The sequence below is a fragment of the Bombus fervidus genome, chromosome 2, assembly GCF_041682495.2.
Source record: "Bombus fervidus isolate BK054 chromosome 2, iyBomFerv1, whole genome shotgun sequence".
Classification (NCBI taxonomy): domain Eukaryota; kingdom Metazoa; phylum Arthropoda; class Insecta; order Hymenoptera; family Apidae; genus Bombus; species Bombus fervidus.
The window spans coordinates 5061957-5087764 of NC_091518.1; the positions used below are offsets into that span (position 1 = coordinate 5061957).

General features: G+C 31.8%; 6 protein-coding genes across 11 annotated transcripts; 2 read left to right on the forward strand and 4 right to left on the reverse strand.

The window, feature by feature from the left end:
* Positions 1–375: 375 nt before the first annotated feature.
* On the forward strand, positions 376–3025 carry LOC139998108 (kelch domain-containing protein 4). Of its 2 annotated transcripts, none has more exons than XM_072022417.1 (8): positions 376–593; positions 849–1019; positions 1104–1339; positions 1416–1582; positions 1654–1803; positions 1873–2091; positions 2164–2520; positions 2808–3025. In XM_072022417.1, exons 1-8 carry the CDS (start codon positions 480–482, stop codon positions 2969–2971), a joined length of 1578 nt encoding a protein of 525 aa, XP_071878518.1. In that variant the 5' UTR covers positions 376–479; the 3' UTR covers positions 2972–3025. The 2 variants fall into 2 exon arrangements, with proteins under 2 accessions (XP_071878518.1, XP_071878519.1); XM_072022418.1 differs by lacking the exon at positions 376–593 and adding an exon at positions 610–742.
* Positions 2495–7328, reverse strand: Valrs-m (Valyl-tRNA synthetase, mitochondrial). Of its 2 annotated transcripts, XM_072022397.1 has the most exons (17): positions 6979–7327; positions 6710–6902; positions 6391–6637; positions 6085–6313; positions 5824–6003; positions 5627–5751; positions 5266–5528; positions 4962–5190; positions 4776–4898; positions 4573–4680; positions 4347–4506; positions 3997–4265; positions 3704–3916; positions 3532–3643; positions 3399–3464; positions 3286–3316; positions 2495–3211 (listed from the first exon to the last, which is right to left on the reverse strand). In XM_072022397.1, exons 1-17 carry the CDS (start codon positions 7064–7066, stop codon positions 3172–3174), a joined length of 2676 nt encoding a protein of 891 aa, XP_071878498.1. In that variant the 5' UTR covers positions 7067–7327; the 3' UTR covers positions 2495–3171. The 2 variants fall into 2 exon arrangements, with proteins under 2 accessions (XP_071878498.1, XP_071878497.1); XM_072022396.1 differs by having other exon boundaries at positions 3286–3464; positions 6979–7328.
* Positions 7329–8128: 800 nt separating this feature from the next.
* Scu (hydroxysteroid 17-beta dehydrogenase 10) lies at positions 8129–10183 on the forward strand. 2 transcript variants are annotated; one of them, XM_072022426.1, is made up of 3 exons: positions 8129–8179; positions 8863–9027; positions 9441–10183. In XM_072022426.1, the coding sequence occupies exons 1-3, from the start codon at positions 8144–8146 to the stop codon at positions 10032–10034; spliced, it is 795 nt and encodes a 264-aa protein (XP_071878527.1). In that variant the 5' UTR covers positions 8129–8143; the 3' UTR covers positions 10035–10183. The 2 variants fall into 2 exon arrangements, with proteins under 2 accessions (XP_071878527.1, XP_071878528.1); XM_072022427.1 differs by lacking the exon at positions 8129–8179 and adding an exon at positions 8186–8353.
* A 50-nt stretch (positions 10184–10233) lies between these two features.
* LOC139998102 (protein nervous wreck) lies at positions 10234–18818 on the reverse strand. The gene is made up of 21 exons (XM_072022395.1): positions 18633–18818; positions 15574–15671; positions 15223–15268; positions 15046–15131; positions 14613–14894; positions 14463–14526; positions 14258–14386; positions 14038–14160; positions 13827–13930; positions 13604–13748; positions 13418–13495; positions 13301–13352; positions 13089–13192; positions 12845–12998; positions 12581–12753; positions 12117–12423; positions 11727–11941; positions 11545–11644; positions 11304–11447; positions 11194–11225; positions 10234–11105 (listed from the first exon to the last, which is right to left on the reverse strand). The coding sequence occupies exons 1-21, from the start codon at positions 18651–18653 to the stop codon at positions 10542–10544; spliced, it is 3021 nt and encodes a 1006-aa protein (XP_071878496.1). The 5' UTR covers positions 18654–18818; the 3' UTR covers positions 10234–10541.
* A 458-nt stretch (positions 18819–19276) lies between these two features.
* On the reverse strand, positions 19277–25565 carry LOC139998110 (BTB/POZ domain-containing protein 10-like). Of its 3 annotated transcripts, none has more exons than XM_072022422.1 (7): positions 25406–25565; positions 24691–24813; positions 23816–23932; positions 21335–21472; positions 20966–21237; positions 20513–20710; positions 19277–20271 (listed from the first exon to the last, which is right to left on the reverse strand). In XM_072022422.1, exons 1-7 carry the CDS (start codon positions 25501–25503, stop codon positions 19805–19807), a joined length of 1413 nt encoding a protein of 470 aa, XP_071878523.1. In that variant the 5' UTR covers positions 25504–25565; the 3' UTR covers positions 19277–19804. The 3 variants fall into 3 exon arrangements, with proteins under 3 accessions (XP_071878523.1, XP_071878522.1, XP_071878524.1); XM_072022421.1 differs by having other exon boundaries at positions 25385–25564; XM_072022423.1 differs by lacking the exon at positions 23816–23932 and having other exon boundaries at positions 25385–25565.
* On the reverse strand, positions 21481–23809 carry LOC141445958 (uncharacterized). Its single transcript, XM_074112204.1, has 2 exons — positions 23108–23809; positions 21481–23024 (listed from the first exon to the last, which is right to left on the reverse strand). The coding sequence occupies exons 1-2, from the start codon at positions 23321–23323 to the stop codon at positions 22908–22910; spliced, it is 333 nt and encodes a 110-aa protein (XP_073968305.1). The 5' UTR covers positions 23324–23809; the 3' UTR covers positions 21481–22907.
* Positions 25566–25808: the final 243 nt, after the last annotated feature.

A 25808-nucleotide genomic window follows, 5' to 3' on the forward strand; every position in this document is an offset into this window, starting at 1 on the left:
ATATGTAAGATAGAAGTGAAAATAAAAATTAAATTTTACTTTAAGGGTTTAATAATTATTATTATTTTATTTGCAATCTTATAGTTTTCGATGTGTAGAATCTGAAAATCTGAAAAAAAATTCCACATATTCAAGTCGGATTCTACACGCCGAAAACTATAAGATTGCAAATAAAAATTCAATAATTTTTGGAGCCCTAAAATAAAATTCGCCTATAAAGAGAGTAAAATTTAACTTATATATATTGGCTATAATTTTTTAATACACATTTATAAAAAAATCTGATCAATTTTTCTGGCTAATAAAAAAACTACTATCTTCTTGGTGCAAAATTTAAATAAGTTTTAAATACTGTACTACACAAATGCATATGCATTTGAACACAAAGCATGTAGAGGTTGAGGCGTTCACACAAATGTATTGACGTCGTATAGTTCACTACAAGTGCTTTCTACTTTTCAAAAAACTTATCATATAAGATGGGTAAAAAAGATAAAAACAAAAAAAAGATAAGTGGTGGTGCAAAAACTGCACTTAAAACTGAAAAAAAGCTGAATGCTAAACAAAAAAAAGAATTGGCTACACTTGGTGAGGTTAGGGAAATGTATACATAAATATAAAAAATTATAGCATATTTATAAAGCTTCTAAACATTTTTAAAAAAGTCAGATTTTGCGCCGAAATATATTTAATCTAGTACAAGAGAAAAATATATTTATTTTATGTCATTCCTGTTTAACATGTAATTATAGTCTTAATATGTTTTATTATCCAAATATTATAAATGTGATTCATAATGCATAATTCATAGTGCAGAAATAATATTGATTTATTGTCATATATTCCAGGAAGATATAGAGAATGTGATTGCTCAAATTGAAAAAGAAGAAACTAAAAGACAACGTGTCATTGAAAAAACAGTAGATCCACCATCCAGACGTGTAAATTTTACTTTAACAGCACATCCTTCCAAAGATGAACTTGTTATGCTTGGTGGAGAATTTCATGATGGACGAACAGTAAATAATAAGTTTTATATGTTAATATAAGATTTTATAAATAATAATGTCTACTTCTCTTGTATATTTCATATTTATCTGCAGACGTTTGTTTATGGAGATATGTTTATATATAATTTAAACAAAAATGAATGGATGATCATTAAAGCACCTGGTGCACCTCCTCCACGTTGTGGTCATCAAGCTGTAACTACAAGTGCAAATAAAGGAGAACTATGGGTATTTGGTGGTGAATTTTCAAGTCCTTCGGAATCACAATTTTATCATTATAGAGATTTATGGGTTTATCGATTTGGAGAGAAAAAGTGGGAAAAAGTTTTGTATGTTGATCATATTTTTTAAATATTTTGCAAGTCAAAATTTTCAGTTGCTTATCTTCTTTAATTTCCTTTTAAGATCTCCAGGTGGGCCATCAGCCAGAAGTGGCCACAGAATGGCACATATAAAAAAACAATTGGTAGTATTTGGTGGATTTCATGATAACTTAAGAGATTATAAATATTACAATGATGTACATATTTTTAATCTTGAAACATATGTGTGGCACAAAATTGATTTAAGAGGTAAAATCTTAGTAAATAAAAGGTGTAGTTTAAAAGCAGATTATTATATTAACATATCTCGTATGAATCAGGTACTCCACCATTTCCAAGATCTGGATGTATACTGCTACCAACACCTGACAATAAACTTGTTGTATATGGTGGTTATAGTAAGGAAAGAATAAAAAAAGATTTTGATAAAGGCTGCATTCATAGTGACATGTTCTTATTGACTCCAGAGAGTAAGTAATTTTTTATATAAAATGTTTCATATATTAAAATTTTAAATAATATTAAATATTATGTCACAGAAAATGATCAGTCAGGTTTAAAATGGAAGTGGGTGGCTGTAAAACAATCAGGAGTTAAAATATCACCTCGATGTAGCGCACCTGCCACTTTGGTTCAACCAAATTTGGCTTACTTATTTGGTGGAGTTTTTGATGAAGAAGATAATGAAGAGGAACTTCGTGGAACATTTTACAATGACTTAGTAGCTTTAGATTTAGAAAAATTTCAATGGCACATAGGTAAATATATTAATTAGTATAAAACTTCTGTTGATAGAATAATAGAATAAATGTATTACTGTTTATCATTAGTAACACTGAATGGAAAAAGAGATATAACTACACGACGTCGAAGAAGAAAATTGAAGGAAGATGATGGGGAAGAAAATGATATCGAAATGGAACATGATAATGATATGGATATGCAAGAACCACTCCCTAATTCTGTTGAATCTAAAGTTATTGATGATGATGGAATCTTCACAGTTACAATAGGACCAACACAAATATCTACTATTGATAAAAAAGAAAACATATATAAAAATGTGTTTGTTCCATCCCCAAGAATGAATTCTGGATTAGTTGTAAAGCAAAATAGCTTATATTTATATGGAGGCTTATTTGAGGATGAAAACAGACAATATACACTCAACGACTTTTATAGTTTAGGTAATAATTTATACATACGTAATTAATTTTATAAATGTTGTATATATCGTGCGTTGCTGAAAAGATGACCAGCACAACAGTACAGGGATCGTTCACCGTCACGCATTGCTATGTTGTTTTGTTTATATATGTAATATTTATATATTTAACGCATTTGGCCAATACGCGTACTTATCTTTATGATTGTGCTGAGTCTATATGAGATAGCCAATCAGATCCACATTCCTCACTCTAATCATCTTTTTAGTACGCACAAAAATTTGTTTGTAATTCGTTTCTTTTTATAGATTATCGTAAATTAGACGAGTGGAATACAATATTAAGAGATGATTTGTCTTCACAAATTTGGTACGATTCCAGTGATTCTAGTTCAGACAGTGAACACACAGATGACAGTGATGAAAATGAGAGTGATCCTATAGACAAGCAGATGGGTGTTGATGAAAATTAATGATTCCTTTGTATTATACAATAGAATGCCTTAAATAGATTATGTTTAAAATTATTTTTAATATTTAATCTGACTTTTACCTCATGCATTATCTGATTTCAATCACCAAATTTCAACCTAAAATATTTTTTAACGTAATTTATTTAAATTACATTTTTTTTAAATTATTTAGTTTTAATTCTTCTGTCTAATTGTTTCTTTCAAGATGTTCTCCTTAAATTGTTGCAAAATAGAAGAGTTCTATAAATAAAAAAAGTAATAAATATTAATCATTGTAAATGTAAAGTATATATATATAAAATTGTTTAAATTACCTCAGTGATAATAAATAATGTACAATCAGAACTACAATTATAAAAAACACTATTTTTATCTTCTGCATAATCGTTTTTTACGAATATAAAAATATTAAAAATTTTACTTCCACCTTTAATTAAATTTATGACATCATTATAAAATTTAAGATTTTCAAATTTGCTAGTTACAATGTGAACTGTAAATAAAAATCTTTTAATTTCTTCATGAATCACCATGAAAGTATATAATCTATAAATAATTACCTTCTGGGTTTAATTTTTTGCTAACATTACCGATAATGCTTCTAATTTTTAATATAATATTTAAGACATCATTTATTTTTTCATCTAGAGAAACGTCTCTCCATTCATTAAACTGCAATGTATATAAATTTATTGTTTTGAAACATATTAAAATGTCAATATGTTATCTCACCTGTTGTGGTACTGGATATTGTGCTTGCATTAATGACGACACTGATAAAAATTCTGGGAACTCATTTGATAATCTTTTATACAAATCATCAGATATATATGGAATTATAGGTGCAGATATACGTAAAAATACTTCTAAACATTTTCTTAAGCTATATGTATGACTTATATGTGCATCTATGTCTTTGCTCTTATATCCCCATTTAGTTGCTTCCTATATAAAATAAGATCTCTAATTGTATTTTAAATTATATTTCTCCATTAGTAATTTCAATTTAATAATCATGGTATTACCAAATAAAAATCACAAAATTCATAATATAGGAATTGTTTCATTGATGCAATAGCTTTATGGAAATCTCGTTGCATAAATGAATCACTGACTATATTTATCATTAGAGATAATCTGCTTAAAATCCACTGATCAATAATTGTCATATTTGTAGGTTCTTGATACACTTGTTTGCTTGTCATCAGTAAGACATATTTGCTTGCTTGCCAAATCTTATTTAAAAAAAATTTGTTTGTTTGGCACTCCATAATATCAAACTTGATATGTTGATCTATTTAAACAAAGATATTTGTATGTATTATAATAAAAACGGTATAATAATAAGAGCAAATATTAATTGATATGTACTAACTTTTAATATTATGACTACATAATGTCATACGTAACGCGTCTGCACCAATTTCTGGTATACCATTAGGAAACTGTTTATTATTTGCACTTAACATTCGTTTTAAAACAGATTCACTAATTAAACCTGTATTATAACTTTCTTTCATTTGTGCAATCAGGTCCTATTTACATTACAATATTTAAAATAAAGAAAATTTTTCAAATAAAACACCCATATTAATCCTTACATTTAAGGTAATACCATTGATAATATTTTCTGGAGAAACAATATTTCCAGTTGTTTTAGACATTTTCTTTCCATAAGCATCACATACAAGACCATGCAGTAAAACTTCCTGAATAAACAATTGTTATTAAAATGTTAAATGAATCTTATAAGATTATATATTAATGTTAAAAGAAATATGTGCCACAGAATAGAAGATCTTACATTAAAAGGTATACAATTAGTCAATTCCAATCCTAGCATTACCATCCTTGCAACCCAAAAGAAAAGAATATCACTTCCCGTTTCCATTAGTGTTAAAGGATAATATCTTTCAAAATCTTGTGTCTAAAAATATGTCTTCTAACATAATCATATTTTACATATTATTCAATTATTATAGCTTTATACCTTCTTTGGCCATCCCATTACTGCAAACGGAAGTATTGCAGAAGAAAACCAAGTATCCAATACATCTTGATCTTTATATAATTTTACATCTGGTCCATATTTATTTTGTACAATAGTTTTTGCATCATTTTCAGTTCTACTAATTATCCATTCAGTTTTATCTTCAACTGTAACATAATATGCAGGAATAGAATGTCCCCACCATATTTGCCTTGAAATACACCAATCTCTAAAAGAAATATATAATTAAGAAATAAATGATATTATCAATCTTTTCTATATATTGTTTATATCTTTTTTGTACCTGTTATTATTGAGATAATCGTACCACGATTTTTCATAAGTATTAGGTATTATTTTTAAATGACCCTGTTCCACAGCTTGTAGTGCTTTCTGAGCCATACCTTCACATTTAATAAACCATTGTTCTTTGAGTAAGTATTCTATGACATCATGAGATCGTGAACATAATGGCACATACATCTCGTGGTCTCTGATACTTTTTAGAATACCTTTATTTGACAATTCGTTTAAAACTTTCTCTCGAGCAATAAATCTTGGCAAACCCTAAAATTTACAATAAAAAAGAGTTACAATAAAGCAATTTACTATATTGAAACGAAGTTTGTAAAAAATGCAATTATTTAAATAAAAGATAAATATACTTTAAATTGTTTGCCTATTTCTGTTATATTTCCATATTCATCAATAACTTCAATAATTTCTAATTGATGATTCATTGCAATCTGGTAATCTAAAGGATCATGCGCTGGTGTTACTTTTACTGCACCTAAAAGAATTATTTTTATAATAATGTGCTATTCAGACTAATAAAAGTTTAAAATAATTAAAATGTAATTACCTGTGCCATATTGTCTATCAACTAAAGGATCAGAAATAACAGGAATATATGTTTCTCTTAAAGTATGCCAAACTTGATGCCCAATATATTTTGTGTACCTTTCATCATCTGGATGAACAGCAATTGCTACATCTCCAAAAAGAGTTTCTGGTCTAGTAGTTGCTACTATTATTTCATGTTCTAAGAAAACAAAAATTGAAACAAGTTTATTTACAAATGGATTATATACAATATGGTAGTATTATATTTGAATGATTATACTTGAATCTTTCACTGGATAAGCTATATATGCTATTTCACCAAATGTAATCATTTTTTTGTATCCTGGAACTTGGAGCTGTGTTTTTTTAGTAATGTATAAACGTTCTACTTCAATATCCGATATTGTACTACGTAGAGTAGGAGACCAATTTATCAAATCTTTCTTCCTATATAATAAATTTCGATTGTTCAATATGACAAGTGCTTCTATCACAGCAACATTATGATTCTGAAATTTCAAATATAAAAGAATACTTTGCTTGTTTAACACTTCAGATACCTTTTATGGAAAAATTCCTATTATACCTTACTCATTGTAAAGTATTCTTTAGACCAATCTAAACTAGCACCCAAAGCTTCTAATTGAGATTTTATATTATTTTGTTTTTCATTTTTCCACTGCCAAGCAAATGACAGAAACTGTTCTTTTCCTACATCTGACTTATTAATACCTTTTACTTTAAAAAGATATTTTTCTATCATCATTTGTGTTGCAATTCCAGCATGATCAAAACCTGGTATCCATATTACAGGATGTCCTTTCATTCTATACCTAAATGCAAATTACCTTCTGAATTGTTATTTGCTTTAACATTTAAAAAATAAATAATTTTTGTAAAGATACCATCTTGCTAATATATCTTGAATTGTAACAGTTAATGCATGTCCTAAATGCAATGTTCCAGTTATATTAGGAGGAGGTAAAAGCATTTTCAATGCTGCTTTTTCATTATTTTTAATAGTAAAATGATTATTGTCTTTCCAAATCTGATACCATTCATGTTCAATTTTTTTACTATTAAAAGTTTTTGGAAAATCTAGAAAGAGGCATCATAATAATAAATTTTATATAGACATCACTTTTATTTTAACATTTTGACGAACAAAAAATACCTGATAACTGTTGAGTAGAGAGCTTATTGCAGCAATATTTATAATAGGACTTAAAGTGTAATGAAGTATTACATTGTATGACTTTCATTATAAATTAAATATATGTCATATATTTCTCCTTTTATTTTGTGCGTTTAAAAAAACATAACCAATAATGCAAGTAACATCAAATTATTAATTCACTGTAATCATAAATGTTAATGGTTGTCATTAGTTAGATATAATTGGATTTATGTTTATTACAGAATAAGATTTATTGTAAATTTTTATTTAAAATTCGGATATTTTTATGTTGTTTTGAATTAATAGCTGTATATTACGTTAGCTCCTCTTAATAGTTTTCAGTAATATGATACCGTTCATTAATTTCTTTTTATCAAATGTGCTATTATATTGTATTATTAAATAAATAATCCTTTTTAAAAATATTAAATTAAATAATTTTTAATTGTTGTAGCATTATATATTATGTATAAATAATTTTCTTTGTTATTATGTTTCTTCTACAAATTTTTATAAAAGATTTAAATTAAATTTAAATGTTTACATAAGTGTTTCCTTAAAATAAAATTTTACTAATCGTATAAATGGTAAATATATGTATATTTATACAATCGTGACTTGTACTATATTAACTTTTGGCATGAATGATAAAAAATATTTTGTTAAATATTCACTTATATCTTTTATTTCCCATTTAGTTATTATAGTCATTCTTAATAATGAATTGTATGTAAATACATAGATAAGATAATAAATCATAAAATACAGAGAAAAGCATTTTTTATTTAACGTTAATTTAACAGAGTATTAATTCACATTTGTTTGATACATAATTAAAAGTTGATTTGTAGTTCAAAATAACATAATATTACATCAGAGATTACATTGAATGCATAAAATTTCTTAATTTTTGATTAAATGGCTTTAAATACAAATTTTGTAGTTATAATGAATATTTTATATAACAATGAAATATTTTTAAATAATAACTGGTTTCTATTGTTTATTCTGTTTTTATAGGATCTATATATTGTTATCTGATTTGCTTATAAAAAAGTTGCAGAATGGGATACTGATATGATTATTCGAAAGTTCATGCCGATAACAAAACCAAATTTGGTTGGCTCCCTCTATCTTATAGTTTTAATGTTATCTCCAATCCATGTATCCTGTTTGCTTCCACGTCTATTTCATAACTGCCAGTCCAAGATCCAAGTGAGGTGTATTATTTTATTTAGCTGGTACCACCTGATACTCGCAGATATTAGTTGAGACTTAACTAATATTTACAATTGAAGTGTTGCGTGTATCGTTCTACGATATATTTGTTTATACTTCTAACATTTTCAACATTATTTTAACAATAATGAACGTAAGTATTAATGGTATTATTGCTATATATATTAATATTAATTATTATTACGAATATAAATTCGTGTAGCATAAGAAATCATGCGGAATCCTTTCATTTCTTATGGTATTAACGCTTGTATTACGTACGATGTTGAATTGTTTTGCATACTTATTATTTTGCACTAATATTAATGTCATTGTTTATGATTGATAAAAACTGGACTTTGTTTAATTTCTAAAAGCTTGTTATGTTTTTTCATAAAATTTATTCTTTCCGAGATAATAGGCATTATCTTGAAAAGATAAAAAAATTAGATAATTAAAAAATATGGTACAATAAACATTCCGTGTATTTCCTAAAATGCAATAAAGATAATTAGTTTAAAAATGATTAGTTTTTGTTTGAATGAATATCTTATATTCATTAATTAATGTATTATACATATAATATTATGTGGTAGAGGAAAATATTTATATGTAAGAAATAAGAAACTTTTATATATTTATAGTTAAATGCATATATTTTAGGGATTAGTTGCTCTAGTAACTGGTGGTGCATCTGGATTGGGACTTGGTGTTGTACGAAAATTTATAAAAGAAGGTGCGAAAGTAGCTATTGCTGATTTACCAACATCTAAAGGAAATGAAATTGCTGATGAACTTGGAAAGTCTGCTGTCTTTACACCAATGAATGTATGTATGAAATAAATATCATAAATATTATTATTGCTATTAATAGTAATAGTATTAAAAATTATGTAAACAATCTATAGTAATAAAATTTTCCAGTTTGTATATTAATAGCGAAATACATTAAAAAGACATCAAATAAGGAAATTTAGAATTATACATATTAACATAATATATTTTTTCTTAGATTGTAACATATTTATATTCGTACTAACAATTTCTTAGGAATGTAGAACTTTATAGTATTAATTGCATACTGCAATTAATAGCATTAGTAACCATTATGAATTGACATTGAATGTTATTAAATTAATTATTAATTAAATATTTGTTGTATATAATTTGATATTATAAATATATAACTTTTGTAAAAGAAATCTCTATATTAATAGATACTTTGCAACTTTGTTTTACAGGTAACATCATCAGATGACGTAAATGCTGCTTTAGATACAATACAGAAGAAGTTCCAAAAATTGGATGTCATAGTAAATGCAGCAGGAATAGCCTGCGCCCATAAAATATATAATCGTAATACAGATACTCCACACACTATAGAGACTTTTGAAAATGTGCTTAAAGTAAACGTTACTGGAACGTTTAATGTTACTAGATTATCTGTACCATTGATGTTTAAAAATACACCAGATAATGATGGACAACGGGGAGTGATAATTAACACAGCAAGCGTTGCAGCATTTGAAGGACAAGTGGGTCAGGCAGCATATTCTGCGAGCAAAGGTGCGATTGTTAGTATGACTTTGCCACTAGCTCGTGACCTAGCTAACATTGGTATTCGTGTTGTTACAATCGCACCTGGAATATTTGATACACCATTGCTGGGAACGTTACCAGAGAAAGTACGTGCGTATTTAACGAAAACAGTACCATTTCCAAACAGATTGGGTGATCCTGATGAATTTGCTAAGCTTGCACAACATATTGTTGAAAATCATCTCTTAAATGGAGAAGTGATAAGATTAGATGGTGCTCTCAGAATGCAACCTTGAATATAATTTTTTGTATACTTTTGTTGTTTATACTAACATGGAACATGGATAAAGGATTTTCAGAACATGGATGTCACAAATAAAAGTTACGTAAAATCAGTCAAAAATGTATGAAAAATGAATAAAACCGTTAATTTTTTTACATGCAACACCATTATAATTCTCTTAGAATGTACACAAACAACTAAAAGTTTTCATCTATTATAGGTATCGACAATTTTCTTTATTACCTTATGACTGTACATTAATGTCTTGTAAATAGGTTGCAAAAGTCGCAACACCTTTCTTTAAATAGTTCACTAGAGTATCATCTAGCAAAAAAGTTGTGTACATAATATCAACATAAAAATCGTTTAGTTGTCCCGTTATTCATTAGTCTTTCTTTGCAATAACCTCTGGAGATTTCCAAAATTTCAGTAAATACTGGAATTTATTTTGATGATTTTTCGGAAGAGCCAGTTTATTTGATAAGGCAGGATAATCAGGATCTCCGAGGTCTAGTCATTCCTAGGCATTCGATTCTTTCAGATTTTGTAGCTTTTCTAGTTGGTCAGGTTGTAATTCGTCTGGAATACTTGCCCTTCCTCCTATTACCATTTTTTCTGGCACGATCTCAATATCTTCTGTTTCTTGTACTTCGATTACGGTACCACGAGATGGGATAGATTGAGAATTATCTGCTGTACTTGGCCCGGATGTTGAGTCCCCTTCACTACCAGAGCTGCTACTAATTGGAAATGGTGCTGAATCAGTTGGTAAGTCATCAACTGTTGATTTCTCTTCAATATCTTCGGTCGTTTCTGTAGTTTCTTGTTCTTCTCTTTCATCCATTATTACAGTAGCTTCTTTGCAGTCACTTTCATTTACTTCGGTAGTGGTGCTTGAAGGTAAATCACCATCAGAACTTTCCGTCGATTTCACTGTATCATCAGCGGTTTCTTCTAATTCCGGGAATGGATGTTCAATTTCTTCCATTGGTGTTGCCGCAGTAATTACAATTTGTGCAACCCCAAGTCCGAAATCGTCTTTAGACTGGTCAATGTTCAGCTGCTTTGTTTTCTCATCATCTACCTAAAAATAGAAAATACATAGTTAGATTTTACCTGACAATCAATCATTAAATAAATGTTTTTGTACTATAATTTAATAAACTGCTTACCTTTGTTCCCGATTCATCCGATACTTCTACAACTAAGCAGCAGTTTTGTGCATATTGATATTTAAATTAAATAGAAACGCGATAAATAACAGTAATGATTTGAAACTTACCTACTATACCAGGCCCTTCGGATTTATCGCCTTCAAACTGCGAGCCATATTGACTTTTTTGGTCCTTTGAAAGATTTATTATGAAACCCTCTTGTCGATTCTGTTGTTCAACGTTTGCATTACTAGATATTCCATCTTGTGATTCTATGCAATATAGCACAATATAACATCATATCAATATAATAATAGCATCATCTTTTTTACGATAATTTTTTTAAAGCTTTTTTTTAAAGCTTGTTACCTTTCATTATACTTTGTGTTATTTCACTTTCTAATAAAAATTCTGGAACTTCGGGTGGTGTAAACACTGGTGGTGCAGAGCTCGGCGGTGTTATATTTTCCTAATGATAAAAGACGTAGAAGAGATTGTTAAAAATAAATATATTAATAATTGAAAGGACCTTTGATCAATTAAAATTTAACCTGTGGAGTCAAAGGTGAACCATCTGCAGCACAAGGTTCTACGATCAAAGATGGGAATAATCCTCGTTGTCCACGTAATTCTCCTTCCCACCATCCATCGTCGACATCGTGTGGTTCTTTTCTTAAAACCTTTAAAATATCGCCTTCAAGGAAGCTAAGTTCTTCATCGCATGTGGCATCGTAGTCATAAAGGGCAATACAATATTGTTCTACTTCTGAAAAATAGATCAATACCGGCATTTGATGCTGATAACGTTAATTATAAAATATATGTAGTGTATTAATTTATTACATAAATTATTATGTGCCATAAGCTATGCAATTAATATAATGTTTCGTATTTGAAAAAAATAAAAATTACTTAACACTAGAGATGCAAAGTAGACTTACCTCCTATATGATTTTGTACAATGGTTTCTGATGCTGGTAGATTAGCTTGTAGATTAGCATCTGGATCTACTGCATCGTGATCATCGATTGTGTAATCTACCGAGGAGAAGGATATTTGTTGTACTAGACCTGGTCCTTGGGAAGTTAGACCGGATGTTGTATCCCTTTCAACATCGAGATAATTCTGGGGAACAAATCCTTCTTCGCCACGATAATTTCGTGCTCGGAGCCAACCATCACCATCACCCTCACCAACGACTTCCAGTTGTTCACTTTCGACAATCGATAATTCGTCAGGATTTTGCGCCTATAGAAAATGAATTTTAAGTAAAAGATACTTAAAACAGTAAGGTATATATAAATATTTTCCTGGAAAAAATGGTTTCTCTAATATACAAATTTCTTACTAAAACGTTAATTCTATTACAATAAGTAATTGTTTGTCAAGTATATAGTGTTCACACCGTATACGAATAAAGCGCGGTACACTTGTATATTTGCTGCGTAGGAGGCATCTCAGATGTTTCACGAATTTCAGTTTGTTCTTCCTTTTCCTCGTTATCCCAATCTACAGTTGTCGGATCGTCCCAACCAACAGTAAGTTGTTCTATTCGTTGCTTCTCTTGCTCAAGTAAAGCTATCAATTAAGAATACAAATAATTTGATTTTGAATGGAATGTTCTCTTTTATATCATGATTTATGTCATATATTATTAATCCTTATATACCATCAACTTCTTCACTATCATGTCTTTGCCTTTCCTTAGTTGCTTCTTCTTCTTGTTGAGAAGCATTTCGTGCACTGCCCGGTCGTTCGACAGTCGTCAAGTCGCTTCCACCATCGCCATCGCTATCATAAAACGAATCTGAGGACGGATGTTCCTGTATAACATATACATGATTTTTTTATGACACTTTATAAAATTTTTCACATAAGAAAAGATTGACAAGTTTTAAATTAAATATCAGTACCGCCGTTCCCGATGCATCAGTTCTAACAGAAAGAGAGCTAGCTGAACGTGGCATATCTTGGACACTTAAAGTTTCTGCCTCCTGTAGCCATTCATCAACATTCACTAAAAAAAAAAATAACACATATAAAGCGATACAATTATTAATTGTTAAGTTACGATTTGTAATAACAATTGCATTCGAGTAAACAGAAAAATAAATATGTAACAAACCTCCACCGGTTCGAAGGCATTCTATTCTTGCTTCTGCCTTTAGCTTTGCTGTCTAATGAACAAGTAAATAGGTAAAGAAGGGAATTGACGTGAATCACGTTTGACCACATATCTTACCTCTGCACGTCGTATCATATGTTTCAGTTCATCGATTTTCGTATCTAAATCTGGACCTTGTGGATCGTTTGGATCAGTCTATAATCATTGTTAAATATAATTATTAATAAATCAATTCCGGATATACAACATAAAAGAGATAATTTAATAGACTTCTGTAGCGACTAGTTGTGTTCTTTCGTTAACCTTTTGTCCAGACTCTTTTAGTTGTAGAAGAACTTGTAATTTTCTACTATTTTCTCGAGCGCTGCCTATTTCACGAGCTATTCTTGTCGACCAGCGTCGAGCTTCTTTTCCAAGTGTAGCTGCAGCAGAATGATCAGCCGTTATCCTGCAAAAAATCTGTTTTCTAGAGTATCATAAAAATTAACGTTTTAAAGTATATCCATCTGATAAATCATTTATAAACCTCTCTATCGGATCGTTGTCACAAGCTTCAAATTCATATTGTATATGTTGCTTTAAAACAGGATAATACAAACAGCAGCATTGTATATTGTACTCTCTGGTGAGCTGTAAAAGATAAGAAATGAACGAAACAGTTTACATTAATTTATCTATATTATCTATGTTATGTATATTAATTTCTAAGGTAATTTCTCTAAAATTTTTGTGCTCACTTGTTGCGCTTGATCACGAATTTTGCCATAACTATTTTGCGTAGCTAAGCAGGTTAAAAGTTCTGTACGACCCATTAGCGTTAAATATTCCGCAACTTTATCATAAACATCTTGCTCTAAATACTGTTAACAGAGGAAAAGGACTTTTTTATTTATTTTAAATGAAAGAAAGAGTTTACATATACATATATATATGTATATCGTAATAAAAGTGACTTACTTGCATAGTGCTTTGTAAATCGACCACAAAATATCTATTTTGATGTGCATTGGCAGCGGCGAGGCTAAGTAAATAATCATTTCGAGCTCCTGTTGATTTCTCTTCTAAAGCATCGCGTTTCGAGCTTACCTGGAAATAGTAATTTTTTGCGTAAAACATCTGAATTATTATAAATTATTTAATATCTCTCATAACATTTCTTTACCTTTGCACTATTTTTCTGCAATGACGTTATCGATTGAAAGAAGGATCCCTTCTTTTTCTTTAGTCTGTAATCAATCAGTACCAGGTTTTAAGTCTTCAATTCATTGCAAAACTTGGACTGTCTACTAATCAAATCTGTGTAAACACATACTTCTCTTCGATATCTTTTGCTTTATCGCGTACATCATGGGCACTATGCTCTTCATCGAAGTACAATTTCTTTGTTTTGTCTACATCTTGTACACACAACTGTAACTCTTTTTGTACTATCATTAATTGGTCGATTGCCTTCTTAGAGATTTGTAGTTTATGCATCTTTAAACTCTTTGCATCGTCAGCAATTTGTTGTTGAAAAACTTCTACAGCAGCTAATCGTGCTTTAGCCAATTTTTCGTTTTCTTCTAAGACTGTTCGCCAAACGTTCCACATATTCCTGAAATTAACAATTATTTAAATTCAACCGAATTGTTTCAAGATGTAGAAAAACATTACAACACATTTTAACTTTCTTCGATTGGGGGGAGGGACGGGGATAATTTCGGCTAAGATAATTTTAATATATTCTGTATAATATTAAAGTGTACCATTTTTCTTCGCCACCTTCCACTTTCAAATCCGGAATGTTTGGTATCTTTTTATTCAAATATGCTGAAGATATTTTAAGAAGTGCCTGAAATGATCATTGGTCAGTAACAACGCAAACTTGATAACGTGGATTTCGCAAATACAGTTTTCGCTACGGAAAATGATATTTCTCTCACCTCCGAGTATGATTTTTCAATTGCAGACTTTTTAATTGTAAAGTTGCTGAAAAATATATTTGCACTGTGAATGAATGCTTTCAAATAGAAAATTTATTTGCAAATACAAAATTATAAAATGAGATACATGTTAGACACACTATACTACAGAAAAGTTGTAGGGCAAAAATACATATGTAGCAAATATCAAGGGGCGTTAACTCATTTGTAATACGAGTGGAATAAGATAAAATTTATTGAAGGTAAAAGTGTAACGTCAAAGAAATCGAGATCGGTGATATAAAATGACCTGAGCTTAGGTTGTTTAAACAGCTTTTATTTAATCCTCCTTTACATAAGTTTTAGACTTACCGTATATCTTCCAGAAGGTCGCATTCATGCTGGTTTTTCGCTTGTAATTTTGCCGCTTGCTCTGCGTGTACATTCTTAAGAAATTTCGTGTAATTTCCCTGTAAATGCTCACATTGTCAATCTGTATTTTTTTTTCTATCATTAGATCTAATTAATATCATATGTGTAATGACATATGCGTAATAAAATGTAACGTTATAACGCGATCTGATTTAACAATTAATAAACGCAATCACGTCGATGTTTCTGTAGTAATATCCCAATTTTGTTACGAACAGATCTTTGTAATAAATGGAGGCGTATCCTTTGGTTCTTTGCCAGAATGTCGCGCCGAAAAATTGACTTGGCAACGATAACATTAACGAATACTATACATAGAAGGATAGTGAACATACGCTTTAAGAAAAATATACAGCTCGATTGTTCGTACATTTTTGTATGTTGCTACAAGTATTGATAGAGTTATCCATGTACAAAATTTTACAGTCTTCGACTATTGGATCTATTTAATACTCGTAAAGTTAAGTATTCAATAAAAATAAGATAGTTCGTATACCTCAAATTTTCCTTCACAGTTTCAATCGAGTATGTTTCAAACAAAGCACATAGCTTCGGATACAAAACAAAAACAAAGATAAAATAAAATAAAAATTTCTGTCCTTTTCACACACTGGCGAGGTACTAATTGGCTGATAGGCAAACGTGTAGGATTAATGATTTGATTAGTGTTAAGATTGCTATAAATCAAATTCAATTTTGTAGTATAAGTGGGTGTATCGATATCTTCTTTAAGCGCCGTGACTCATATTGACTTCGTGAACTCTGATGAACAATCATTCAATATCCAATGAACTTCCATTTAGTCATTGCAATTTTATTGATTTTCTTATCGATCCTACCAATATTTAAAAAATATATCAAGCAGATACGCTTATAGTCTATGGACAAATATATAGTTTGTTTGTTTGTTTGTTTGTTTGTTTGTTTGTTTGTGTGTGTGTGTGTGTTAGTAATATCACGCATTGTTACGCAGATCGTTAAATGATAAAACCTACTTCATCATTTTCGAGTACAATGCAAATTTTCAAGTCTTTTTTCGCTCCAACGATTCGACAAACACACTAATGGAAATATCAAGTAACGACAGAGCAGAGCTTTCCGCTTTGTTTCAATCCGTTTGCACCAAAGTGTGAAGAATGTATAAAGGAGAATTTTCAATAAGTCCGTCAATTTGTCAGTTTTTACATGTAAGTAAATCACTATGTCTTTTCTAAGAACGGAACTTTATCTAATATTACTTGGGAACTATAGTTCCTTCTAATTCAGCTTACTTCCTGTGAGACAGAAAGGTTAGATTTTAACCCGTCTAAGATGTACTTGACGGGATACGATAATAATGAGACGGGAATGAATTTTAAACCGCATCCGTAGGTCGTCAGAAAATCGTAATCGCGACTCCTAATAGGGCGATTTATTGTTAGAAAAGATATCTTCTCGATCGAATGACTCGGTGAAAATTCTTGAAACGGAGGAAAGGAGACGAAAAGAATTCCTTGAAGTCGTGTAAAATTATGCTGCTTCGATCTCATAAATAATTAGTGTAGTTAAAATTTTAAAATAGGAAGCTTGCTCTCTGAGCATTAGCTCTATTCTCGTCAAAGGAAAATTGTCGAGTGCAAAGAAGTGGGTAAACATAAAATTGTCCGGAAGATGCGAAGAGAAATTTCCGGTGCGAAAAGCAAATAGAGATGAGCATTCGTAGCGAGCTGCACCAAATTTCACCGAAAGGAAGTATACTTTTCAAATAGTCTTAGGCGTAAAACACGCATTCCCTTCTTGCAAATCACTCTGGATTCTTATCATTTGACTGGCTTTCGGTAAGTGGAAGTGGGTCAGGAATCTCCCGATCTTTAACTACGAAACTTCGTTGTCACGAAGCGAAGCGAAAGCCCGATTCGCTACCTTGATAAATAGATCGAAGAATCCTATTATCCTTAAAGAAATAGAGTTAACTAAATAACGGGAAGACTTTCGACTATTTTCTCATCGATGTCCAATTAATTAATAGAAAAATCATAAAACTACGTAATGTCTGCCCTGGACACTTTATTATCCTGCGAACAACACATTAGTCGTGTTTGAAGGCGTGGAAAGATTGCAAGTGCATATTAAATCACTAGTTGTACCCACAATAAAAGAGTACTTTGGCATTCATTATCTATCGATTCCTCGAGTCATTATTGCACTAAATATTTTATAGTAAAAGGCAATTACGAACGAAAAGTCAAACATTTTTCTTTTTTTGAAGACCACATTGTCTCTTGCTTAATCTTAATTCGTGATAAAACTTCAAATTACAAGGCAAAATAAATTTTGCGAAAAGTTTCTCGAGAAGAAATATGGCCTCCTGAAAATCGTCCTACATTCAAAATTCGGGATCGATTTCGGCGAGAACATAGTGTACTGTTATATAATAAAGGAGACAGACGGAAATTTCAGGGACAAGGAGATTTAGATCTGCGCAAAGAAGATGATATTTCCGAATGGTAGCAGTGTGAAAGTAAGGAATCTGAAGGAGGGTAGAAGTCATTATCGGTAGGACGCACGTTCGTTTCGATCTGAGAAGATATTAACCTGGGTCTTTGGCCCGTTCTATACATTTTGAGGTCAGCTTTTGATATAGATTCGTGGCGAAGACCGAAGTGCGCATCGATTTTCCTATCATGGTAACGTTCGAACGCCGTTTACGTCAATTTTTTCGTAAAATATCGCTAAAGATCGATACGCGGTCAAATTCATTCATTTCGATCGTATCGAGAACTGTTACCTTCTCGTATACTTCCTTCGATACATATGACACTTTAGAAATGAACCCTACTTTCACGATATCGCGCTGGATCATTAAAACAGGAAATAGATTTATTAATCCTCGGAGAAATGCCATTGCGATACAGTTGCACGAAATAAAATCTGATGTAAGGAGGGTGCAAGAGAAAAAAGATCGTATGGAGTTGATAGAAGAAAATTGGACAGCGAAGATGTCAAGCTTATCGGCTTACTTTTCTCGGTGGTGGTTGCATGCTGGACGAGCGGCCTGCTCTGCAGCCTCACCGCTGGCAGCCCGTTTTACACCGTCCGCCGGGGAGGGGTGCTTGTTGTTTTTGTACGCCTCACCCGACACAATATTACCACGCGCTACCACCCTCACTGCTTGCGTGTTCGTACGCTACTGATCTCCTGTCCTCGACTGAGTTAGCCTATTTATTGATCGCATACGCGCCTGCGTTCTCTCGATCTACATCTTCGGCATTTCTCATTCTCCTTTTTCCGACTTTTCCCGATGTGTCCGATCTCACACGATACTTTGAGGCGTCATCTTCTTCTATGTGAATTTCCGTGTGTTTTATCGACTGACATCAACCGAAATTCCCCTCTTTTCGACATATTAGTTTTACTACATATTTCAATATCTTGCTTGAATTTTTTAATTATTTAATCCGTGAAAATGCGAAGGCGCTACGCACGAAATGCTCAATAAACAGTGATAAAAAATAAACTTCTTTCATTTACGCTATAATGTCTTTAGTCTTGTTATTACGTTGTTCGAAGCGCCTGAGATAACTTTATTTTGCATAATTTCACACTATGGAAAAGATTTGTAAAAATACATATCGAAATAACATGCAAAAACAAAGAACCACAGTCTCGGAAACAGTATTCAACTTTATTAATTGTATAAAACGGGAATACTCTTCGCAAATACATACCTAATGAATCATTATGTATTTCGTATTTGACATGTAATTATGAGAAACGTTTAACATTACATACAAAATTGAAAAAGTCACAGCGGACATTTTTAAACTAGTTGAACATCCACAAGATGCGATAACTTCACTATACATCATTTTGACTGGGTCAAAATCAGACTTGCTCAATCTACAAGAAATACATATTTCTTGCATGTTTCTTAATACATATTTTATTTGAAGCGTAATCATATTCAAGCAGTTTTACTCGTCTGGTATTGGTTATCTTATAAAAATATGGAAAACACGACGAAATTCATTCTTCGGAAACTAATAATTTAAAGCTTAACCTTTTAAATAAGCGAATATTGTGAGGTAAGCAAGTCTGATCAGGTTTAAAAATTGACGCAAGAAGAAAGCAGTCCATAAATACTTGGTAATCGAAATTCGTGTCTGTTTGTTCTAACTTTTACAATCGACATTCATGGTAACTCGTCAGGCGGTATAGATCCAAGATCTTGATCAGCTGGTAAACCTATGGCACCCTCAACGTCGCCATCCGAACCGACTGGTAGTACGACTTCTGGTTGAGGCGCTGGTTCAGCTTGCAGAAGAGCGATTGCTATTGGATTTCCACCAGCATCCAGTACCGGATCGGCGGTAGCTTCCGCAAGATTTGTCACAGACTTTGATTTCACGCACTGAAAATCGACGTGTCGGCTTTTCGCTTCTTCTTTCTCCCAGGACATGTGAATAAATGGTCTTTGCACGTAATTATAAATCACTTCAGCACGTCCACCTGCTCTCTTCTTAATTTTTTCTTTATAAGTAGGATATCCTTCGATACCTAAACGAATCTTTTTTAAACCGCGTTCCTTCATTACCTGCTTAGCTACATCTCTGTTTTCGATATATTTGAAGAACCGATACATCGCAGTACTGTTAACAGCTGTTGGAAAATAAAAGACACTCTATTAACATTATGCTTTCTTTAATGTGAAATAAATCACAAACTTCTTATTGAAGGCAATGAATTTTAATATAGCCAATAAAATATTCAAGACTACGACCGATATGATTATCGATTTTCTATTTTATACATCCAATATACCGTAGCAAGGTCATATATTTTGAACCTTGATATCGTAAAAAAAGACGGAAGTAAAAAGCAATATCCTTTGCTTACTTACTTTGTGAATATTCTTCTCCCATTTGCGGGGGATATTCTTCATCCCAATCAACGATATCATCTTCCAATAGAACAACGATGTGACATTCGCGATCGCCTCTACGTGCGCTGTTTACCATTAGCGGCAGTATTAAATCTTCTAGAAACACTTCAAACTGGCATCGTGCACCTTCGTTAGACAATTCATGTAATAGTCCTCCTATGAAATAAATCACCTAATTTTTAGAATTTCTATTATTTATTATCGATAAGCATTGTGCTTTTTAATAGTTATGAGTTGTCATGACTTATTATTTGTGAATCGAGTCAATAATTTTATATAGTAACAAATGATCCCGATTAAAAAATTTGGAAAAATTTCAGAACGTTTTGTTACGCAATATTAACATAATAAATATATTTGATAATTTTATTATATTATACATTATAGTATAATTCAATTATATTTACTTACTTAAATTTTGACACTTTACTGTATTAGCGTCAAATGGTACAAGAAGATAATCGCAAGCTTCTCGTAATTCTTGAACAGCAACTGCCGGTGGACATCGAATTACGCCACCTTTATAATAATCAAGAATAGCTCTAAACACCATGGCAGATATACCATCTGCAACTTCATATTCACCACGTTCATTTGGTTGAGCATATTCAACACCAGAACTAAACATTCTACCTAACATCGTGTTTGGATGTGCAGTAAAGAGTGCAGGATCAACAATAAATCTAAAATCAAAATTTATCTTTAAAATAAATTTATCTTAAAAAAAATTTACTTAATATAATCATATTAATAGTAAAAAATGTATTGTATAATACCTACCTGGTATTATCAACAATAAGAGTAATGCGTTCATCACTAGCTTGTGGATTGTTTATACTATTAATAGATCCTGATGATGGTAAATTGTCTCTATTTTGACTTTGTTGATTTTTTCCAACACTAACTCCAGAGCAAAGTCTGAAAAAAGATATGTTCTAAGTGACTACTGAAGATCATTTAATATTAATACTTACATAAAACAAAAGAATTATGGGTAATAAACATATAAAGCAATGCAGAGTATTGAATAAATATGTAAGTAACACTATTTTTTTCCTTTTTTATGTGGTGGAAACCTTCATAGGCACCCCGCGTCCTCTGGGGAGAGGACGCCGAGTAGTGCCGGATTCTATCGGCTAAAACCTCCATGGTGGCCGTCCCTACCGCCTAGAGAAGGAGCTTTGAAACCGCGAAAGCATGCATCTCAGGCTCCCTGGCGCTATCTCCGTCCGTAAATAGGGGAAGGTGGATATGGCGCGGTGTGCGGCCATAGCACGCCGCGCCCTGTCCCTGGGGCCGCCGTGCAAGACAACTTGGTTCCCCAACCAGGCAACTGACAGCCTCGCGGCGTCGGACTGGTCAGCGCCTAGGACCTACCGGAGGTTGGGACCAGCGCGAGCTGCGCCTGCAGCTGGCTCTCTCACTCGGCCGCCTCCTTACGGAGCATTACTTGCTCGCAGAAGGAGGCGACCGCCCTCCAGCCCCTCTCGCTCGTCAACATGGCCCTCAGCACCGCTGACGGCGAGAGGTGCACCTTTAATACAAAGGGCCTTCCACGGACTTCCAATGGGATCTTAGGAATTCTTAGGGTAACAAAATTCATTCCTATACTAGGGGTTTCTAGACTAAATCTAGGAGAAAATAATTCTTTGTCAGGGTAGCTAGCTTTTCTTAACTAAATAATTTCTTCGCAACTATGTCGTTATTAGAGAAGTACGCTCATCCGATGCCGAAGTGTTCGTATGCCTTGCATCCTGTAAAGTCATCAGATCCCTCTCAACCATTAGGCAATCATATTGAAGTTGTTATTTATAGTATCGACCCATCCAGGAAGCGCAAGACCCTGGGCTCTCACTTAGCAAACCCCCCGAGCAGTTCTTGTTCTCTCACGTTCTAAGGCAAAAATTGCCACTGAATAAAATTGGGCGCTACCAAGTGCGACGGATGACTGTACCGAACCAATAACTGTTGAAAGGCGTTGCCGGTTTTGCTGCATGACACCACCGTCTATTGTGTCAACCTTCATCCAGCCGTATTAGCGGTATTTGTTCCTCGTGTTGACTTTCACATGATCATCTTGTATTTTGTCTCCATACCACGAAGTGTTCCGGAGATGTGAGCAGCGAGTTTGCCACTTCGCCGTAATCACGACTGCATGTCACTACCATCAAGGAATGTGACATTTTCCAAATCTGTAGTCTTTCGTTAGTTAATCGTTCTACGTGGTGGCGATAGCCAAGTAAGTTCATAGTAGGCACACTATGGGGTGGAGACATTCCGTCCGGAAGTGGGTGCCATGGATGAAACTGCCTATCTTCATTTTGTTATATCGTCGCCTCTATTAATCTTGATGTCACAAGAGGGGAGATGTAGCATTCATAAGCGTTATGATTATCCACTTCAAATCCACCAGCTGGCTGTTCAGATACGTTCTCAGTTGCCTCAATCCTTGGATTGGGAATTGCGCACTCTGGAATGTTATGCATGGGGGTCTTTCGCATTAATTGTTCTAACGTGATCGATGATTACAACGTTGAAGATACTACTCATTACGTGCTGAAAAGCAGTAAGTGTCATCTCACGCTGGAGCCGGAAATTTTCTGCTTCCAGATCGGCATACACTGTTTGACACAGTAGTGCAAAGGTGAAGAAATCGGGATTCTGACTATAAGTTCTTTGTACGGGATGGGTTTTGGAAAAGGGTTTATCTTGCCAAATGGGTTCATTGACAATTACTTCTTTAGAAGCTTTTACCAAACCAGCTGTCATTTCAGCTAGATTAACTATCCTCTTAAATGTTTCTTGTACCCGCGGTTTTCCGCTACCGGATTTCCAGGCTTTAGTACGTTAGCATTGATGCCCACTCAATTGTGGCGGCCCAGTGGGGAGCTCTGGGTCCAAATCATCAACCCAATTCTCTGGTAAAAAAGTCTCCCTGATTTGATTTCTTGACATCTATGGAGTTCCAGCAAGGATCGGTACTTTAGTCATCTGACTATAAGAGTTCATTTTCAAATGAAGGAATAAACGCAACACAATGTATGAAACAAAATCGACGTATAAGTAACACCTACCTGTTGTATAACGATGCCTGGACTTTTGTATCAATAATATAAGAAATAAAAATACAACTCATAAAACATACGATAATTAAGTACTTTAATAAATACTATCAGATATTAACTTAAAATCATTAAATATTTCGGATACAAAATACAACATTATTGTGTTTACTGTCTCCTATTCATTTGTGAATATTACCTGCTTTGTTGATTAACATTAGTGTTTTGTCTGCCAGAATTGAAGGTATGACAGTGCCTTTCATTGCTTCCATCTCTTTGTACCAAACAAGATTTTGGTTTGGAAGAGCCACCACAACTACATGCAAAACAACAACATTACCCTTCTAATGTTTGCATTCGACAACAAGCATAGTGTATTATCTACAGAGTCTAATGTAATAAATAATTTAAATGATGAACAAGTGTATATAAATACAAATTTTATTGTCAAAGTAATATAATATGGAGGCTTCTAGTTGTTTATTTAACTTTTTTATTGTTTCAACATACAAACACGCGTGCGCGCTCTCTCTCATACACACACACACATATTATTCTTTTTAATATAAAATAAATAAATAAACGAATGAAACCAAATACGATTGCAGGAAGCCTATGTGGTATGATTCTAAAACGAAATATAATAATATAATATAAATTAAATTTTATGGTATATATCAGTGTGAAATATGGATTGAATTATGTTATTTTTTAATACACTGCTTATTGATTGATCTAGTGTAAAATTATAGAGAAGTATGAACTTGTAAATTTTGATAAGAAGATTAACTGACATGCATGACGTCCTGCATAACATCCCTTGATACATGCCACATGTAACTGTTAAGTTTCAAGGATACAATAGATTACAAATGAAATTCTCATACTATTGCTCATCTAAAGTATTTGTTTTAACAAACTAAGAAATTAAGCTAATAATATAAAATATCTAACATATCTATAAATATCTAAAATATTAAAAATATCTATAAATATCAAAATATCTAAAATACCTATGGCTCTCATTTTATTTTATGACAAACATGATACTCATTTGTATCTTTTACGTAGTACCTCATTCTATTCTTATAAATACGATGCCTGCCCCTGCCACCTGTTTCTTTATCTGTTTCAGTATCACTGCTACTATCTTGAACATAGTTTAAACGCTCAGCAGGATTTGACATCTTGGACCAGCTGCAAAAATATAATAGGAAATAATCTTAAATTATTTTATGCTTATCTTTAAACAATTACTTTAATTTTCAGAAAGTATTATACTTCATGTACTTAATAAAATATACCTTATTATTAAATAACTTATTGAATTAATTATAAACATTATTAACAAGATCTTTGTATGTATTTTCTCAATTTCATTTCTAACTATTTATATCTTCATAATTATATATATTATGAACTACTGTAAATATACAAAAACTTAAATAATATAAGGATTATGCAATAAAATTTAAATTAAACATATAGAAAATTCGAATACTTGAAAAATTATTGTTAAGGCTTCTATTTATTATTTTTGTAGATATAAATAATATTCATAAAATATCCAAGATTATAATTGAATAGTATATTTTGTGAGTATTTGTTGATACTAGATATAATGATGCTGCAGGAACTTTTAAATATATTTATTACATTAATAATTAAAGGGACATGTTACTGTTATAAAATTACAAAATATCTTACTCCATATTTTCGCATTCTTTGCAGAATACTTGTGCATAAGACATATATCTCATATACTTACAAATTAGATATAGACAAATACCATCCAAGTTTCTTCAAAATCCAGCTGGTTGAGGTACAAATCTCTAAACCACAAGAATGAAAGTTAACCTGACCTCTCCTTTCAACGGAAAGTTGCATTCCAAACTGATGAAACAGATAATACGAAACACCACGGTCATTGATGACAATTCGTCTCGACAGGCGTTGCCCGAACTTTATGCTACATCAAGTTAGAAAAACTTATGATATAGTAACTAAAATGGAACGAATAAAAATTAATTGAAAATCGTAACATTATACTTTATAAAATAATTATGAAATTATTCTGTTTACTGTATTCCATACTTATATATTATAACACGTCTAATGTAAATGATAAGTATTTTGAAATAATATGAATTCGCGCCAGGAAACAATCTAGATGTCTCTTTGATAGTTTAAAC

Excerpts from the sequence above, each read along its gene's own strand:
- Scu (XM_072022426.1), top strand. The coding sequence starts at position 8,144 with ATGTATCCTGTTTGCTTCCACGTCTATTTCATAACT. Across the intron at positions 8,180-8,862 it reads TCCACGTCTATTTCATAACT|GGATTAGTTGCTCTAGTAAC; the intron begins GCCAGTCCAAGA and ends CATATATTTTAG. Across the intron at positions 9,028-9,440 it reads CTGTCTTTACACCAATGAAT|GTAACATCATCAGATGACGT; the intron begins GTATGTATGAAA and ends TTTGTTTTACAG.
- LOC139998110 (XM_072022421.1), bottom strand. The coding sequence starts at position 25,503 with ATGCAACTTTCCGTTGAAAGGAGAGGTCAGGTTAACTTTCATTCTTGT. Across the intron at positions 23,933-24,690 it reads ATTTATAAGAATAGAATGAG|TTGTGGTGGCTCTTCCAAAC; the intron begins GTACTACGTAAA and ends TTTTGCATGTAG. Across the intron at positions 20,272-20,512 it reads GGGAGAAGAATATTCACAAA|CTGTTAACAGTACTGCGATG; the intron begins GTAAGTAAGCAA and ends ATTTTCCAACAG.
- LOC141445958 (XM_074112204.1), bottom strand. The coding sequence starts at position 23,323 with ATGACAGCTGGTTTGGTAAAAGCTTCTAAAGAAGTAATTGTCAATGAA. Across the intron at positions 23,025-23,107 it reads CACTTACTGCTTTTCAGCAC|AGTGCGCAATTCCCAATCCA; the intron begins GTAATGAGTAGT and ends ATAACATTCCAG.
- LOC139998102 (XM_072022395.1), bottom strand. The coding sequence starts at position 18,653 with ATGCAACCACCACCGAGAAAA. Across the intron at positions 15,132-15,222 it reads TTGAAAAATCATACTCGGAG|GCACTTCTTAAAATATCTTC; the intron begins GTGAGAGAAATA and ends TGATCATTTCAG. Across the intron at positions 12,999-13,088 it reads CTGATGCATCGGGAACGGCG|GAACATCCGTCCTCAGATTC; the intron begins GTACTGATATTT and ends TATGTTATACAG.
- Valrs-m (XM_072022396.1), bottom strand. The coding sequence starts at position 7,066 with ATGAAAGTCATACAATGTAATACTTCATTACACTTTAAGTCCTATTAT. Across the intron at positions 6,314-6,390 it reads AATACTTTACAATGAGTAAG|AATCATAATGTTGCTGTGAT; the intron begins GTATAATAGGAA and ends TTGAAATTTCAG. Across the intron at positions 3,465-3,531 it reads CAAAAAATTAAACCCAGAAG|TTCACATTGTAACTAGCAAA; the intron begins GTAATTATTTAT and ends TTTTATTTACAG.
- LOC139998108 (XM_072022417.1), top strand. The coding sequence starts at position 480 with ATGGGTAAAAAAGATAAAAACAAAAAAAAGATAAGTGGTGGTGCAAAA. Across the intron at positions 2,092-2,163 it reads AAAATTTCAATGGCACATAG|TAACACTGAATGGAAAAAGA; the intron begins GTAAATATATTA and ends GTTTATCATTAG. Across the intron at positions 2,521-2,807 it reads CAACGACTTTTATAGTTTAG|ATTATCGTAAATTAGACGAG; the intron begins GTAATAATTTAT and ends TTCTTTTTATAG.